The sequence below is a fragment of the Anopheles funestus genome, chromosome 2RL (assembly GCF_943734845.2).
Source record: "Anopheles funestus chromosome 2RL, idAnoFuneDA-416_04, whole genome shotgun sequence".
Lineage (NCBI taxonomy): Eukaryota > Metazoa > Arthropoda > Insecta > Diptera > Culicidae > Anopheles > Anopheles funestus.
This window is the reverse complement of record NC_064598.1, coordinates 21,346,415-21,363,687: the sequence shown is the minus strand read 5'-3', so window position 1 is coordinate 21,363,687 and position 17,273 is coordinate 21,346,415. Positions and strand designations below refer to the sequence as shown.

Here is a 17,273-nt window from a genome sequence, read left to right as displayed (position 1 = left end):
CGCATGTTGCAGATGGATTATTCGAGTCATTTAGCAAACACAATCGAAACCTTGTATGCGCAATGTTTTCATTGCGTGTTTCGCGCATTGGTCGAACAACAATACTGATTCAACCGGGAGCACATCTTTCTCGTGAGTGTTGATTGATAGTGGCCGAATTTAAATATCCCCGAATTTTTAAAGGGTTTGTTATCAATTCGAAACGAACAGAACAACACAGAATGGCCAAGCAAGCGGATGGATTGTGCAAAACAAACATCCATCTGTTCCGTCAGCTGCAGCTTCACGATGGGTGGGGATGAATTGTGTCGTAATATGTGTGTTGCGTTCAACAGATCGTTGTTTGGTGTCTTCTACAAAACCGAATGTCCTTGAAACATTCGTCCCATGTAATGGAAGCACACTCGTAATTAGCTTTCACTGCTCTTTCACGCACAGGGAATCTCCACAACGATGTTTGAGCTGTATCGTTAATTACAAATAACACTGCACAGGTTTCGCGTAATCTGCGGACAGATGCATCATTTGCTTTGTTTACGTACAAACACACAACAAACAAATGTTGTTCTTCATTTTCCCCCAAACCACCATCAATACAACCGCACTACCGGGCACAGCGCAACCACAGTTGCCACATCGCTATGGGAAAACCGTTCCCATTTCCCATAAATTTTTCACTTTTCTCACCATCACTGTTGCTGCTGTTCATGATGCCACTTGCATCATGTGCCAGCGTACGAGAGTACACGGGCCAGGAGCTGCTAGCACAGACGAAACCACTTTCGAAACGCTTTCACCCGTACGTGTCGTGGTGCCGTCGCCCGACAACAACAAACAACGCCACGCGAAAAAAAAGAACTGTGGCGAAGTGTACACCGGGTATGGTTTTACGCCCTTTTTCTCGATTTTTCTCACGGAAAATCGTGAAAATGCGTTCCACCTTCACGGGGCTTTTTCAGAGGCTTCGGCTTTTGACATATTTGACAGTTGGTAAAACGTTTACGAAACGCTTCGATTTGAAGTTTTTTTCCAACTGTCAACACACCACAGCTTGAAGCGTTTCGTTTTGGGCCAAATAAAAGGGCAACGCAGGAACGATCGCACAATGCGCAATTGTCATCCAGTATCGTTGGAATATAATGGTTTCGGATCGAACAATTAATTATAAATAAGCCACACTTTTTCATACGAATAGCTTTGGTTCGTTTTGTTTGTTTATGTGTTTGTTTGTTTTGTTTTTTTTTATACCAACAATTTTTTTTGTTTGTTTTGCAGTTTAGTGACTGTTTAAATCCATATGTCGTTTGGCGCAATTTAATGTTCAGTTTACGCATTCCGTACCCGGCGCAATATATAAACACTCAATATTTAGTCATTTTTTTTGGGGATTTCCACTTGTTTTTTACAATACAATCGACATTCATTCAACATGAATAAAATGGGACTGAAAGGGGAGGGAATGATGTGCCATGTGACAGGGTGGAAGTACAGAGAGTGAGCACACAACGAATTCTGTCTGAAGATAAAACGAAAGATTCAAACGAGCATTAGTCGCAATGGCTATTTCCGGTTGTTCGTTGTGGTGCTATTGTTTCGCTTACTTTCGTTTAACTATTTCGATCGTATCGTGTTTGTGTAAGTTTAAGCAACGAATAAATGGCATGGCCAGTGTTTCGCAAGATAATTCCTTCCTGTTTTAACGTTCAGTACTTTCGCTCGATATGGACGTGAGTGTCAGAATTAGGAGATTTTGTTTTACTTTCCAATAGGTTCACATACTTTCCTACCTTCCTTCCAAGTTTTGTTAGAATTCAAAACTATCTATAGGATTATCAGTTGGCCACTACTATGCAAACACAAATGCTCTGTCTGCGACGTATAACTGGAGAAGAGGTTTAGGAGTTCGTCGGCTGTTAAGTTTGTATACCCTATGGCAATAGCTGCTGCTAGTAAGCACCTTTAGGTGGGAGAATGTACGGGAGCAGCTATTTAAAAATTTGTAAGCTTTATTCTTTATAACATTCGAAACCTTCGAGAATTGGCGATCAAAAGTGCTTGAGTTAATGGCTGTAGAGCTGTAGGAAATTTAGCATTCATGCACATTCCTGAATTCCTCGCATTCTGCGAAGGAACACATCCTACGATCCTGCCTGATCCTATCGTCCTGATTTGGCTCACGTGGTGGGGCTGATAGTTTTGCTCCTCTCTACTTTGGCATCTGCAATATGTATTGTTTTCTGCTTCTCTTGTCTTGTTTGGTTTTTTAATTTACGGACTGTGCTGTTTGCTGGAGTACACACGAATAAACTGGCAAATGTTTCGACCATATAGACACACGTCCTTTTACCGTTTCCTTTCCCTTTCAACTATGATAAATATATATATCGTATATATGTATATATCTCTATATATATGTATATCTTGTATATGTATATGTATATTTACGTGTATGTATGTACATAATCATAATAAATATTACAATAATTATATTCAACAGCCATTGAGAAAGTGTATTTGTGTATTTTTTTTATGTTTTTTCTCTCTCTCTCTCTCCTTTCGCTACCTCAGTTTTTACTCAGCTGCTCCAGCGCCTAATGATGCAGTGGCACAATCTTGAGTTATTTCAGCATCATAGGATACTCATCTTACTATTTTACTATCTCTTGCACCCTTGCAGGATATTCCAAGGAACTAAGAACACTTATCAATAGGAATCGGAACTGGACTATCGGGCCGCGAACGAAGGGGAATAACACGAAAGGCATTCGAGGCAACAGCAACTAGTTGGCAAACAATGCGCACAAACATAACGTAGTACACTAGTGGTGTGGTTTGGTAGGAGGACCTGTTCCGTTTGCCTGTGTCCGTATGGCATATAGGGGTTAGAAACGTAGATGTCCTTTTTTTTAAATATCCTAGTGACAAACGGGACATGCACAGCTAAAACACAACGAATATAGATTATCTGGTTGTTAGCGTTTAGACGCAGCTTTTTAATGTGGATTAATGCGGTCCATTTCATGTTTTGTTTGATACGTCTAACGTTATGGGACCTGTCGGTTAGGGACAAGGGAACAACACCAGGTAACAGCGACTTTTTTATAGTTTTTTTTTCTTCTCTTTCTCTCTAAACACACACACACATCTGATCGGTGTAGTTATTTTTATCTCCTCCCGAAAGTTTTCCTTAATGCCTCCAGTACTCCGGAATTTCCAGGTGTAGACGAGAGCCTCGGACAGCTCATGGGGTATACATTTGTTCGTTCGAATTGGGGAACACTTCCAGAAAACATTGAACACTTATTCCAACACGTGACGAACGTGGATGAAGGGAGGAGCTGTAAAAACGATCATTTCATTAGTTTCCTCCCGATAGTTGATCCGTCTGGACAAATGTAACAGCCCTGACACTCTAAGGGAACGATACGGTTTCATTTGGTACGATTTGGTGCGGATTGGTGGGTGGATTCTCAGCTGTACTCGCCCTACAGCTGATCCTCATCCTATAAGCCACAGTCGAAACTTTCGCCCCATTCGCTATAGCGCGAGTCTTGCTTCTGGAGGCGCTGCTGGCATGCCTCCAGGTAGCTGTCCTGTATCCGGTACATGCCACTGTTCGCCTGGTACATTAGCGTCTCGAGTATCCGCTCGTTCTTGATCGCCTTCGATGGAAGTACGATCTTGATCAGCTCCTGCGGTGATATGCGGTGCAGCTTAAGATCACGTGCCAGACGCTCCATAATACACCGGAACTCAACCTTGGCGTCCGTTTTGGCCGATGCTTTCGATTTTACCTGGAACGGGATTGGCAAAAAAGAAAACAAGGTTATGTTACATTTTCCGTACCGTTTTGCAAAGGTAAAACTTTGGTCCCTTACCTTATACTTTGCCCAGGCCAGCATCGCTTCAAACTTTCGCACTTCCGGAATTTCAAGATTGCGGCACATGATCATCTGCACCATACTTTCGCTTAGTGTGAGAAAGTCCGCATTCTGGAACAGTGCGTATGCACGCGTTTCGACGAACGCTAGTATCATGTTAACGAGTTCCGACGCGGACGTATACCGCCAGTAGTAGTTCTCGAGTGCCGTCAGCATCATGCAGACCACATCAATGCGCAGGAATTGTTTCGCATGATGAAAGCATGCCTGTAGCAGCTCAGGGAGATCGTAATGCTCGGCGGCACAGATCAATCCTAAGATGTAACGAACAGGGATTAGGGAGTTGATTCAAACGCTCTTGCCCCGTGTGAACTTACCAGGTATTGTGGTGCACGTTAACGGGCAGCTGCCCGTGTGGAGATAATCCAGCAATACACGGAACGTGTCCGGATCGAACTCAATAATGGTAAACTCGGTTTGGGCAAGCTTAGCTCGATCTACCTTCTGTGCATCGGCGCATACCGACAGGCGTGGCACGGCCAGCTGTCCAGCGTTTGCTTTACTCTTGGAGCTAGTTTCCTTGCCATCTTTATCTACATTGGAATTACATTCTTCATTAACAAGATAGTTTTAGTTTATCAACATCACAGCCCACGCTTACCGGAACAATCCTGTGAGGATGCCCATTTCTTCTTGTCCTCTGCATTGAGCTGCGATTGCTGCTTACGGATGGAGCGTCCCCAACCTGCGGTAATAGTGCCTAACCGTGAGAATGCGCGCTTCACCATCGGTGACGAGGGCACACTTTTCGGACGGGGCGATTCTATGTCCGGTACCTGCAGAAAGTTGCTACTCTTCGGACGTTGATTCTGCGGGGAAAGTAAGGTAGGGGCGGGGCGGGCCAGTAACTCTGCTACGGGGACTTGGGGTGACCCGAAACCGGTTTGTATGCCATACAGCATTTCCTGCGGAGGGGGCGTAGGAGGAACAATCAAGTTCAGATGAGCAATGCGGGCAGGTTACATTGGGTGGAAGGGTTACACATTCACATGGAAATGAAAAGAAAACAAAACCAAAACCAATAAACGGCCGCTCTTGTCGCCATTTGCCAATTTTACCTGAAAGACACGACTCCTCACGCCAAGAATCGCACGGACACCGATGAAGCGGGCCCGTTGCTTCGATTGGCCGACCAGAAAGACGACATCGAAGAGCTGTGCATTCTGAAGACACGATGGTTCGGAATTTAAAAATACTCTTGTAAAATCTTTCGCTAATTGATCATAGTCCTCGAACTGATCTCTAACGGAGTCTAGTAACGGTGACGAAGGCCTCATGTGTCCTGTGAGACGGTGCGTGAAAGTAAACAAGAAGGGAGAAAGAAAGAAAAAAGAAAAGAAGAAGAAAAGAAGCACAAAACACAGCCAAGCAAACGGGCGGTTGCATTGGTTGTGCATTAGTGACGTGCGATTATTCATTGCCCTACAATGGTATGGCGTAATTTTAGGGAAAGGATTCCATCACAAGTTGGGCACAGGAACACGCAGGAAGAGTAGGGATTGGTCAAAAAGGGTAGCAAACAAGGATTCCTTTTGGATGAAGATCGAGGCGAGGTTCAGTGCTGGGGCTTCAAATGGAATCACATGCAAAACTATTGGTTTGATGGACGATCTTAAGGATATGTTGATATGGGTATGGTAAAGGGGAAATGGTATAATCATACTTCAAACTATTATTATGGATTCATAAAAATCATTACAACTCATCTCATTGCAATTGCGACCGAAGCGAAGCGGAACACTACTATTACTACTAATACTTCTACTACCACCAGCGAAGATCACTGTTGGCAAATGTTTCTACTGGAAGTAGTAGAACTGTAGTGGGTAAATAATTTTCACACAAACACATTACCACACACACACACATAAACACATAAGGCAACATAAGGAAAATGAAAAGCCACAAAACAAAAGGCAAGCAATAGTAAGCAAACGGGAAGAAACATGATTGAAACTCTCGTAAACTTTAGAGCTATAATGTAGTAAAGCGTGAACAGGACAAACACCCAGCCAATAGTAATCGGAAAGCACAACCAATAGAAAGCTCCACACCAGTACGAAGTGTGGTGGATACGGAAGAGCAAGCAAAGATTGACCGTGGTAAAGCAAAGGAAACAGCAGCACGGCCTGCAAGGCAGCAAAGGAAGGAAGGCCAAACTTTTTCCCAGGGTTCCTCAAAAATCTATGAGCGGTACGTTTTATATGTGGGTTTTTGGAAGCAAACCGGGAATCCAAATGGGGTTAAATACTTCATCATTTTATTGCGCTACGGGTGGGAGCCGATAACGGTGGGGCGCGAGATACACGCAGGAACGAAGGGGACAGACTCCATTGGGAGATTTTAAATGATGATGATGATGATGTCAACTGAGCGACTGTATGCGACGCAGCTGCTGCCATTCAGGGGGGGTTTTTTTGGGGGCGAAAAGGAGCCTGATTTGTCTGTTTCGAACCATCGGGGACACCATTTTCGGTTTGGGTTTGTTTGCCGAATCGTTTTATTTTTCCTCTCTTACACAACCCCATTGCTTTTGGGGGGTTCTGTGGGGGTACAAGTAGGGGGCCATAATAAACTGATGCCGATATTTTGGAGATGTCAATGGGTTATAATTTCGAATAAATTAACTTCCGAATGCCGTTTTTGGCATTGAGAGTGAGAGAGAGAGATGAAGAATGGCCGGGAGGTGAGGGAAGGGAGATCTTTTAGACAAGGGATAAGGAACTTGGAAACGTTTCTCTCGACTCTCCTCCCTGGAGTGTGGAAGGATATTAAGCAACTCGAAGGTCACGGAAAGCAATACGAATAGACGCTTTGGTATGTAAGTGTGTGTCGGTGTATGTATGTGATTATAAAGTGAAGAATTTAGTACAATAGTGGAAAATGCGTAAAATTTTAGTAAAACACTGGAGAGTAACGCCAGTAGATCGAGCAAAAATCGAGTCATCAATTGAACCCAGATTGCATCATGCTGAAGGCCATGTTTGGTCCTATTTGAATCATTTGTTCTTCTATTATTTTATACGATCTTTGCTGTAAATAACAACGCGTCATCATATCTCTGATATTCGATGATAGATCGAACAAATGTTTATAGTGTATTCAACCGTTTTGCCCGACCTCCGTGGTAAGTGCTTTCTAATGTTTTTATAGAAGTCTTTCCCTAGCGGTAATGTGTCTTCAGCATCACACTGGAGCAATTAAAATCTTATCTTATTTAATGTCAGTTTGACAGTTTTAATATTTGTTTGAAAATCGATTCATGTTAAGCTGATAAAAGCCAAATATACCTTTGCGAGCGGGGCATAAATTTGATTGTAACAGTAACACACGCCACATCCCAATCACGTTTCGTTTGATCGATCGGAAACGATTACACGTCGGGTTCATTATTTTATGTGCAGTGTTTTTCCACTCCCTTTCCCCCTTTTGCACCATTGTGAAACGCTTTATCATTTAACCGTTTTTCCTTTTCCCCTGTTAGCATAGTTACTGGAAGTGTGTTGCTGTAAATCCTTTTACCGTAAAAAGTAAACGATTTGCCGCACATTTTAGAGCGGCAGCACACGAACCAGCGTGAAAGATAAGGCGGTTCGCTCTTTAGTCGATTTGTTTTCGCTGCCTTTTTTTTGTTGTTGGTTGTGGCATTCACTCCCCAAAAAAAAAAACGCATTGACGATAATGGGACCATGGGTAAACCATCAAACATGGTACGATATCTTAACCAAATTTACCCACCGCCCTTTAATCCCTACGTACGGAACCGTGCGCAAAGTGTCGATTTCGACGCTTGTTCGAACTGGTTTCGATGCTGCCACGTCTCGGAATGGAGCGAGTGATAAAATTTAACGTTTTCTCCTACCAACCATACCATCAGCCAAAAAAGCAACGACTGGCTTCACTTAATCTGTTCGCCAAAAAAGGGGTTTGTGTTTGGTTTTTCCCGTATATTGTTAGCGTTGCTTCATCGGAATCGTTTGTCGGATACTAAGAGCCCAAGGGTGGTGAATTTGATTCTTACTAAGTGCACACACACACACACGTTATATAAGATCGAAGCTTTCCTTTAGTCACGCTTAGCTTCCACTACGTATCGCACAAAAAAGAAGCTACCGTTTGACTGTTTATATCAATTTGCAACAGAGAGAAAACGGGCACGATGACGGTGCTCGTTCGGGATACCCTTACCGTGCCATGTTCCCGTTTTCCGCGTCCCCTATTTATAAATACGTATAAAAAGCCTTGCGGTGGTGGAATGAATAATTGAAAGCAACACTCATTGCTGTTAGTTGCATGGCAATAGTATGGCGACAGTCGGGAGCTCTTTCGTCCTTGTTTGCCTTGGGGTGCTTTTGCTCATTTGTTCCGCCTGAAGGTATGCAATGTATCGCATGCAATGGCATCGGTACCAAACTCGTTAGTCGCATTGTCGGCACTAACTTACCAAACTACGTAGCAGCTAACCTTTTCTCATTACTGTCAAGTTGGTGATATTGGCAGCAACGGTTTTGCTGTCGATGTGGGAAATGGGTTTATGGCTAAACGTGGTGGTGGTACGAGTGATGGGAAAAATGGTTCCAGAGTGCCAGTCCCCGTTTCCGACCGATTACAGATAGTGTTGTTGATAGTCGGTAGGAACTATTTGTTTTCGAGCGGCATTAAGGTTGACTCCGAACTAACAGCAATATAAAACTGCTATAAAACATTAAATAATGCTTTAGACAAGTCTCACATAAAACTATTCCTTATGAAAATGAAATACCACAAGACAATTTAAAACACTTGTTGTTGGTTTAAGTTATCACGAAGAAAACCAATAATGAAGCCATCTTAAAGAACAGATTTGTTTTGTGAAAAATATTAAAAATAAATAAAATATAAATATAAATAAATAAAATATAAATATATTATAAATAAAAATAAATAAAAATATATTTTTTTTCCCTCTAAATCATTTTTTTTTTCATTTTCACAGAATTCATTGTAGAGATAGAATTCCCAAGTATGCCGAAAGCAAGTTCAATATTGTTTATATTTGATATTAATAGAATTTTGTTCTAATTTGTTCTAATGATTTGGTTAGCTCCGGAGGCTTTAGTAAGAAACTGACTCTGGACCTGTTGGTGCGTTCCGGAATGTACATCACTCGTTTGTTGAACCCATTTCCATCCTATAAACTGGCCAAATTCGCTACACTTCATTCAATAATGTTATAAGCTGGTGTGAAAATTAACCACATAGAGCATCGGTCAGTACGACGACATCGTCATCGTTCAAAGGACATCGCGCACCAAAAGCAACACGTTCTACCGCGCCATTTTGTCACCGAAGATGTCATCGTGTTGTCCACCGTCTCTCGTGTTGAGTTTAGTGGCAACACATTTTTTTCTCTCTTCCGATTTTATCAAATTAAAATCGACTGTGGAATGGTGGAAGTCACACACATACAAAAAGAGAACAACTGCGTTAACCCACCGAAAACGACATCTAGCACACATCGTTATCGTCTACCGATGGTGAACAGCACTGGACATATCCAGCTAGTGACCGACCGGGCAAAGCCATTCGGTCAAAGAGCTATTTGGACGCTTTACCTCCCCTTTTAGTACTGGTTTTTTTTAATACCAAATCTACTTTTCTACCCACGTTTGTCCCCGTAGATGTGGAAACAGTACGGACAGCTAATGATAAATTTTAATAAATATTTAATCTCCATTAGAGATAGTACCGCAAACCCCGTAACACTTACCGCACCTACTCAACCGCACCGAAAATCTACAAGTTCCGTTTGTTTCTCGGTTTGCAACCAAAAAAAACAAAACGGAAACTAAATCCGGCCCGTTAGTGTGCAGGTTCTGCAGGACACACCAAGGCGAAACACATGACTAGCTTTCCGGTCATAGTGGGAAGGAAAAGTTTAGCACCGGGAGAAGCCCCGGTTGACCGGTCGGAAAGTCGGAAACTAAATAAATAAAATGAAATAAAATAAAAATCCCAACAAAAAGGGTAACAAAGCATAAACTCGATGTTTGCTTGTTTTGTAGCAACAGCTTCTTAGAGGTGGCCATTTGGTAGCAGCACCCACAGAACATACTTCCGCTACTAAAGGCGCCAATGAAGGGAACGTGCTAAAAGATAAAAAGCGCACTGAATCAGGTGGCTTTTTAAAGTGAAAGAGGTAAAGGTAAGCGCAAAAAAAACTTTTAAATATTCTGGTCCTTTTTGTAGATACAAAAAAAAATATAATAAAAACCCTGAATCGGTCCGCAATGAGCCACAGCTTCCGGCGGCTTTGGTCATGATTTCAATTTTATGTTTAGCCTTTCATTGCTTTCTTCGGTAGGAGGATGACAAAACAAAAAGAAACATTGGTCAAACTTGCACATCCTGTTACGGGGAAATAAGGGATCCTTCCTGGGGGGATGTGCCAGAGAAGAAATGTTTCCAGTGCCCAGCCAATGGGCTATAATACAAGCGACACACAGCTACATTTTAATGAATTAGTGAACACAACAGGAAGGAGTTTGGGAGCGTTTCCTGCTCATTCGATGTCCAAAGAGTGGTTGCGAGATAAACTGTATCCGGTAAAGGTGAACTACATACACGTTCTCTGCATCCCCTCCATCACCCAACACACGTTTCGTTTTATGTCACTCCTAACGTAGGGAAGCTTTTAAAAAGGTAACGTGTAACGCTCGTAACACCATCCAGTTAATAAGCTTAATACCGGTGCAGGCACATTTTCTTGCGGAAAATCGCGAATAATAGCAGTTGGAACAAGATTTCAGGGGGGGCCCATTAAGGTTAATGCAAATAGGTAGATTTAGGTGATGCTTTTCGCGTTGTGTATGCGTTCTTGTGTAATATGCGCGCTCCACAAAAAAGAGGAAGCAAAAAGATTCCATACAGTTCTTACTTTCCACGTTAAACCACATCCTGTGTCATTACACGATCATTGAGATAAGTGGTGAAAAAGTTGAGCAAAACTCTAAGAATGCCCATTTCAGGGCGTATAAACTTTCGGTTTTTTTGCTCTCTCTCTTCTCGCTTTCCCTTAACCACATTCGGAGGGAAAGGAAACCCGTATGCGGATAATGGGAGCTTTGGCACACCGGTTACGATTGGGAAGGATAGTAAGGCACATTTTTTCGTTAGTTAGCAAGGTGGGATACAACATACGGTTGAATCTCATTCCTTTCAAAATTAAACCTAACACAGCAATGATGTAAACGGCTTGTGCACTGCACCATTCAGTGGCGCGTTTTTGCAAATGGATATATACGCCTAAAAAGAGGAGCAAAAAAAAGAATGGGGAAAGGAAAAATAATCCCCCGGCACAAAAGGATCGTTTTGCACCTTGTCCAAACTGGTGGCGTAGAGGGGAAAATCATAACCTAGCACAAAACTCGGAATGGTGCCATTTAGGTAAGGTCAGTACGATAGTTTTGCTGCTGCTTTTGCTACTGGTTTCTGTGTGAACCTTCGCCTAGCGGTAGTATTTATCTCGGTGAAATGTGATGCGTGCTAGTAAAAGCAAACTGTTCGCCATACAGTTGAATTGCATATGGAAATGTACCATATTCGAACACATAACTATGGGTAACGTGAGCATAACGGTAAGGTGTTGCATTACGAAACGAACCAGTGCAATGGGTATGTAAATGGCTGCTGGCTATTCGTCCGATTTGGTAAAAAGGTTTAAACTGTTGTTCATAGTTGTTAGATTCTGGTTGTGTGATTTCTCTGTTAGAGAAATGTTCTCTGCAATCTCTGTTAGAGCTCTGTTGAGCTTTTTTTCTCGATATACACCCCTAAATGTATGCAATTTTTGTGTAAATTATCGTTTACTCCACATTTGAGACTTTTTAAGAAGTTTTAAAGACTCTTTTTAAGATACGATAAACGACGATCGACGATCTTTGGAAACTAAATAGTTTCAATATTTAAAATGTTTCTTTTCACCACGTATAGAAGAAAGGAAAATGTGTTTAAGTTATCTTTGACAGCTCTTAGTAATACTAACACTATTTCAAAGCTAATGATTGTATACTTTCAGGCGCAGTTTGTATAAGTTACATGAGATAAAAAAAACTTTTTAAAGAAAAAACATTAACATATCTTAAAAATTAACATCACGACAGTACGACAATTTAAAAAAAGTTGGTTAATAAAGCTCTGTAAGCGTTAAAAAAAAAGAATCGAAGCCGTGAAAGCACTGAAAAATGATATCTACAGCAGCTTTTAACACAAAACAGGTTAAGCCAATGTTTTCTATCGTCTTCCCTTATTAAAGATTTGTTCTTTTTCCAAAAAAGAAATATTCATTGCAAGAAATAAAAAAAACTCTCCATCACTCGGACACGGTTGGAAAATACTTAAAAGGAAATAGCGAACGAAATGGAGCAAAAGTTTGAAGAAAACAATTCCCACACAAAGCAGCATCGCGTGACCGGAAGAAACTCTAGAATCGCTAGCAAACAATCACCATACCAGCGGAACAATGGCACACTGTCGTACAGTACGGCGATATGGATAAAAGGAACAGAGCTCTCTCCTTACTGTGATATTTGAAATGTTAAGAATTGCTTGGTGACAGTGAACACAGCCAAGTATATTGAGCTTTACGAATATTACACAATGCGATGCATGAATGCCATGCTCAATCAATCCAAGCATTTCGGGGACATTTGTTTACATTTGTCCGACGAGAGCAAGCATATCAGAGACCACACAGTCAAACAATGGGAACCGTAACAACAGTATCGTTCATACCCTCCAGGCGCATTTTGACGCAACGACGGTAATGCGCATGCTCGTACAAAGAAATTTGATGCGCAGATAGATATAGTCGTTTGTGTGTGTGTGTGGTACTAGTAAGCTTTTGCTTCAAATGTTTACCGAAAAAAGAAAGGCAGCAAGATAGACCTGGAGAAATGGTCAAACAATAAGCGAATCATAAGGCAAACAAGGTAACGCCACTACGCGACTAAACCGCCAGCATTCGTTTGTGTCAAAAAATAGGTAACCACACGCGAATAGTATATGTTTCTTGCCGCTTTAGGGGACTCCACCGTAGTGTGATAGCACTATAGAATGTTGGTGGGATTTGTGAATTTTCGCGTAAACCGAATACTAGTCAGTGTCACCTAGTATACGATAACACACCCTAAAGCAACCATCGGCCACTGGGAGATTGGAATTTTTTGTGTGCGGATCTGTGTTTGTGTCCTACCGGAAACGTTACGCTCCTTAGGATAAAAAAGGTACAAAAGGGTGAATGTTCAAACAATTCACATAGGTAACGGCAATGGCCGAAGATGAGCACGGGGAAAGGTGTTACTGAAGCCTATAACCCCCGAAACTTCGGCGCGGGTTCGTTCTGGTGTAGTGAGTTTTCCCCAAGCGTCGTCGAGTTTTTGGCGTTGTCAGTATCGTTACGTTTCACGTTGCCCTAGTTAAGGGTGCTGGTAGACAGGGTAACAAAAAGCTTCCCAGTAGGGATTTTTCACAAACACAGAAAAAAAGTCCCTTCCCGGGGCATTTTTAGTCTATCTTTTGTGAAAAAAAAGATATCAAGTTACGTGTATTTGTGTCTGGTTTAGTGCCACCACATTATGCCACCGGTGACCAGCATTGTTGTATTCTGGCTTTTGGGGAAGGGAAAAAAGAGGAGCCACTTTTAATTTTACCGTGCGTTTGTGGGTGTTTCGCGACTAGGCTGTGTGTGTGTGTGTGCGTCGTTTTTCCGGATTCGTTTGACTGGTGAACTTACCAACGACAATAGCAACAAGCAATGCCCGTCAGCGAACAAACAAAAACTTTGTACGTAACGACCAGTCAGGGTAAGGGAGGGTACTGTATCCTTCAAACAAGGTGGACAAGGCAATGAAATGGGTTACGCGATTCTCTTTCCTTTTCCCTCGTTTTGTTGCTTTTCTCTTTCCTTCTCTCCAACCCGACTCACCACCCGTTGCTGTTGATCCTTAAAGGCTTCACCTTTAACGTTGGACACACGTGAATGAGTATGTTTACATTACTAATGGTTCGACAGGAGCCGGAGCAACATCAAAGTTCGCAATTCGTTCCCTTTACACCGCATACACCCTCGGTTTATGGCCGTTCGTACAATGTTGCGTACCGGTCGCGAAAACACACAATGCTTCCAGTAAGGCGAGGCAAAAGTTCACCCCAAAAAAATAAAAAAAAGACGAGAGTTTCACAGTTTTATGTTTCACTTAGCAGGGAGCTTAATAATTTTCCTAATTTAATTGCCCGTAAAGCTACGGTGGCGGTGGTGGTGGTGGTAGTATGGAGGTGGAGATCGCTCGATAGATTTCCACTCACCGGTGGACGATGGCCAACGTACGGTAAAAGGACAATAGCTTTCCACTGCATTTACTCCACGGTTCGTTTACTGAGCGCACATTAGTGTGTGAGTGAGTGACTGGATGGGTGAGAGAGGACAAGTCAAGGCAAGTAGTTTCCGGAAAACTTTCTTCTCACTAGTTGGGGTGAAGTGTGTTTTCACCGAAGTTAAGAGCATTAGATAGTTTGTTGTTTTCCTTAAAGATGGAGACATTACTTTAATTCCCTGTCATGGCAGAGCTTTAAGAACTATTAAGTAGTTCGTGGTTAAAAAAATGTACCAAAGATGAAGGCGAGGGAATTTCTTTTCAAGGAACTGAGGCTATGGTCCATTGACATCCTCACGATAAGCGGTCATTGGTTTATCAGTTTGTGACGCTCGTTTACTTAGGAATGAAGTTACAAGCCCCAAAAATAGTCATCGTTTTGGGGACGTCCATTTTGGGAGAAGAAGAGATCGACAGACGCTGCTTGGTAGTTTCCAATAGATCGTACACACCATTAGACCATTTTATGCACCAAAAATTTCAAACTTACGATTACTTTACGATACCCAGAAAAACCGACTCGAACGAAGAGGAAACAAGAGCATTTAAAGCATTAGATAAAGAAGCAACAGTAGTAGTGTGATTTGTATGTAAGTTTGTACCGGGAAAAGGGGTTTTTAGCCAATTGGTTGTACAAAGTTTCTTGTCGTAAACAACACAAAAGAAAGAGAAAACAAAACCAACAAGAAAAAGGGTACGTTTAACGTAAGAGAGCGTGAAAGCGTAGGGTGAAGGGTTTTCGTGTGGTTAGAAATTAAACATGAGCTTTTGAACGTTAAATGAACGAGGGATAACGTACGTGTGCAATTTCGTATAAGGAAGCCTGTGTTTGTGTGAGAGAGAAAGTGCGAGTCTGTGTGCATGAGTATGTCTTTTGCAAATAGAGAGAGAGAGAGAGCAGAGAGAGAGAAAGAGAAGGAGAGAGAGAGATAGCTTTCAAGTACATACTATGCGGCACATAGAGTCGCATACAGCAACTAACTGTCACTCGTAACATGCAAGGATCCTCACCGATGGGTCTCCACGAACCCCTTCGGTACGGTTTGGGGATTTGTCCGGTTTCTGCGTGATTGGCCAGATTGGCGACGATATCCTCCAGCATCTGCGACCGGGTACGTTCCTGCATGCGTGCAAATTTGGGCGCCGAATAGGAGGCCCGCTCACCATTCACGATCTTTGTCAGCAGCCATTCGCTGGGATGAACGATCGAGGAAAAAAAAATAAACCAACGTTGCAAGCTGTGTGTTGACGGTAAATAAAAAGAGAATTTCGCTTTCGCGATCACTTACCGAAACATCGGACCCTTCTCGAACACTGACTGTTCCCAGAGATACGGTTTGTAGGCACCGACTTCATCCCGCGTCACGACCGAAACTTCGTAGCGCGTCGGTTTCCGTTTGATGCGTGCCGACACACGAACCTGTGATAAGCAAAGTAAAGGAATCGATCAGGAATGTGCATGATCACCTGCTTTGCTCGTTTAATCGAGAGATGTGAAGATTTGGTTAAGAAGTAAAAGGTTGAAGTCCGGTTACCGGTTCGAGAGTGGACAAGAAGATATTCATCTACGATGAAGCTGCCTTTTTCTATTTGTACATCAAATCAAACCCGGATTATACCTCGTGAAAAGAGTAAATGGAGAGTAGTGCCAGTTCCTTGGCAATATACAGAAGGACACTAGAAAAAGTACAAATTTAGCAATGCAACGTAGTGCGATGGAATATTTTTGTTTGTCTGGTCTGACAGTTGACAAAAAAAAACGAAAAAGACTCCCCCGATTTGCGGACAATGAAAAGTGGTTTCGACGAAGAGAGATACGGCAGAAGACAGGATGCAAAAAAAGGTAAATGAAGAATAAATAACCTAATCCATGAAGCAACCGCAACTTCGTCCCCCAATCGTATCGGATACGGGTCCCATTTCTCACTCGCTTCATCCAAGGGTTGCGTACGAAACTTCATGATCATTAAATTTCATCCACCCACATCAGCCTTGGTTCCATGAAACCTCACAAACAAAACTCTCCAGTCGCCGACCCCCCATCCATGTTCCGGGTCGATGATTTGTTCAACATTTTTATGACTCCCAGGGATTGGTGGAATATGATGCCAAATAGTAGAGGGATAGGGAAATGGCGATGGATCGTTTGGTGCTGTGATACACCGGTCACATCGTTTGGGAGTTACCTTTTCTTTTCCCAATTTGGAGATGAAAAATGGCACTGATTTGTAGATTTCGTACGGTAGATTATAGATCAAAAGGATACGGATACCTGAATGTGTCTGTAATGTTTACGATACTCTATTTGTGCGTGTCCACGAGAGTTGTGGACGGGAAATGAATGAGTTTGGGGAGATTAAATATTGGGAAGTAGCAGGTAGTGGATGTAATTAAAATGACAAAATTAACTTAAAAGTTTTGGTTGTATGATTTATCGTGTGTTAAATGAGCTTTTAGCTTTATAATAATCATCGAATGTAGGTGTGGAATATTAATTTATAAAACTATTTTTTTACTGTATGACTTCCCTTTACCATTAATTTCAGTAAAATAAATGCTAAAACCAAACCAAATTTTGAGAAAAAAATATGAAAAGAGTCACGACAGTCACGTATTCAAGATATCTCTGTACGAGTCTTCAAACTCCAAAGAGTAGAGTAATAAAAATACAGCACTATTGGAAATAGCGATAAGCATTTATTTTGGTACAAAACAATCCGTAACATGAAATGATTTATATTTCATATATTAAACTACAAGAAAATTATTGAAACTAATATTATCATAAAATTTTATACTTTACACGAGGAACGAAGCTAACCAGGTTGTAATTCAATTTCATACAAACCCTCATCAAATAAGGAATGCTGCGTAAAGCGTTAAAACAGTGAACAGAATTAAAAAGAGAACGAATGCAATG

General features: G+C 41.9%; 1 protein-coding gene across 14 annotated transcripts in view; it reads right to left on the bottom strand.

The window, feature by feature from the left end:
* Positions 1–1,179: 1,179 nt before the first annotated feature.
* The window catches only part of LOC125761329 (uncharacterized), a 181,460-nt gene continuing 165,366 nt past the window's right edge, over positions 1,180–17,273 (bottom strand). For 9 of the 14 annotated variants that reach the window (XM_049422339.1, XM_049422336.1, XM_049422344.1 and 6 more), the window contains 8 exons: positions 15,643–15,773; positions 15,365–15,546; positions 15,153–15,224; positions 5,000–5,223; positions 4,543–4,846; positions 4,259–4,474; positions 3,879–4,195; positions 1,180–3,794 (listed from right to left, as the gene is read on the bottom strand). In XM_049422339.1, the coding sequence (XP_049278296.1) occupies positions 3,504–3,794; positions 3,879–4,195; positions 4,259–4,474; positions 4,543–4,846; positions 5,000–5,223; positions 15,153–15,224; positions 15,365–15,546; positions 15,643–15,773 (1,737 nt within the window). In that variant the 3' untranslated portion in view covers positions 1,180–3,503. Of the gene's footprint in view, positions 3,795–3,878; positions 4,196–4,258; positions 4,475–4,542; positions 4,847–4,999; positions 5,224–15,152; positions 15,225–15,301; positions 15,547–15,642; positions 15,774–17,273 lie in introns of all 14 variants that reach the window. The other 5 variants (XM_049422347.1, XM_049422348.1, XM_049422350.1 and 2 more) reach the window with 2 other exon arrangements.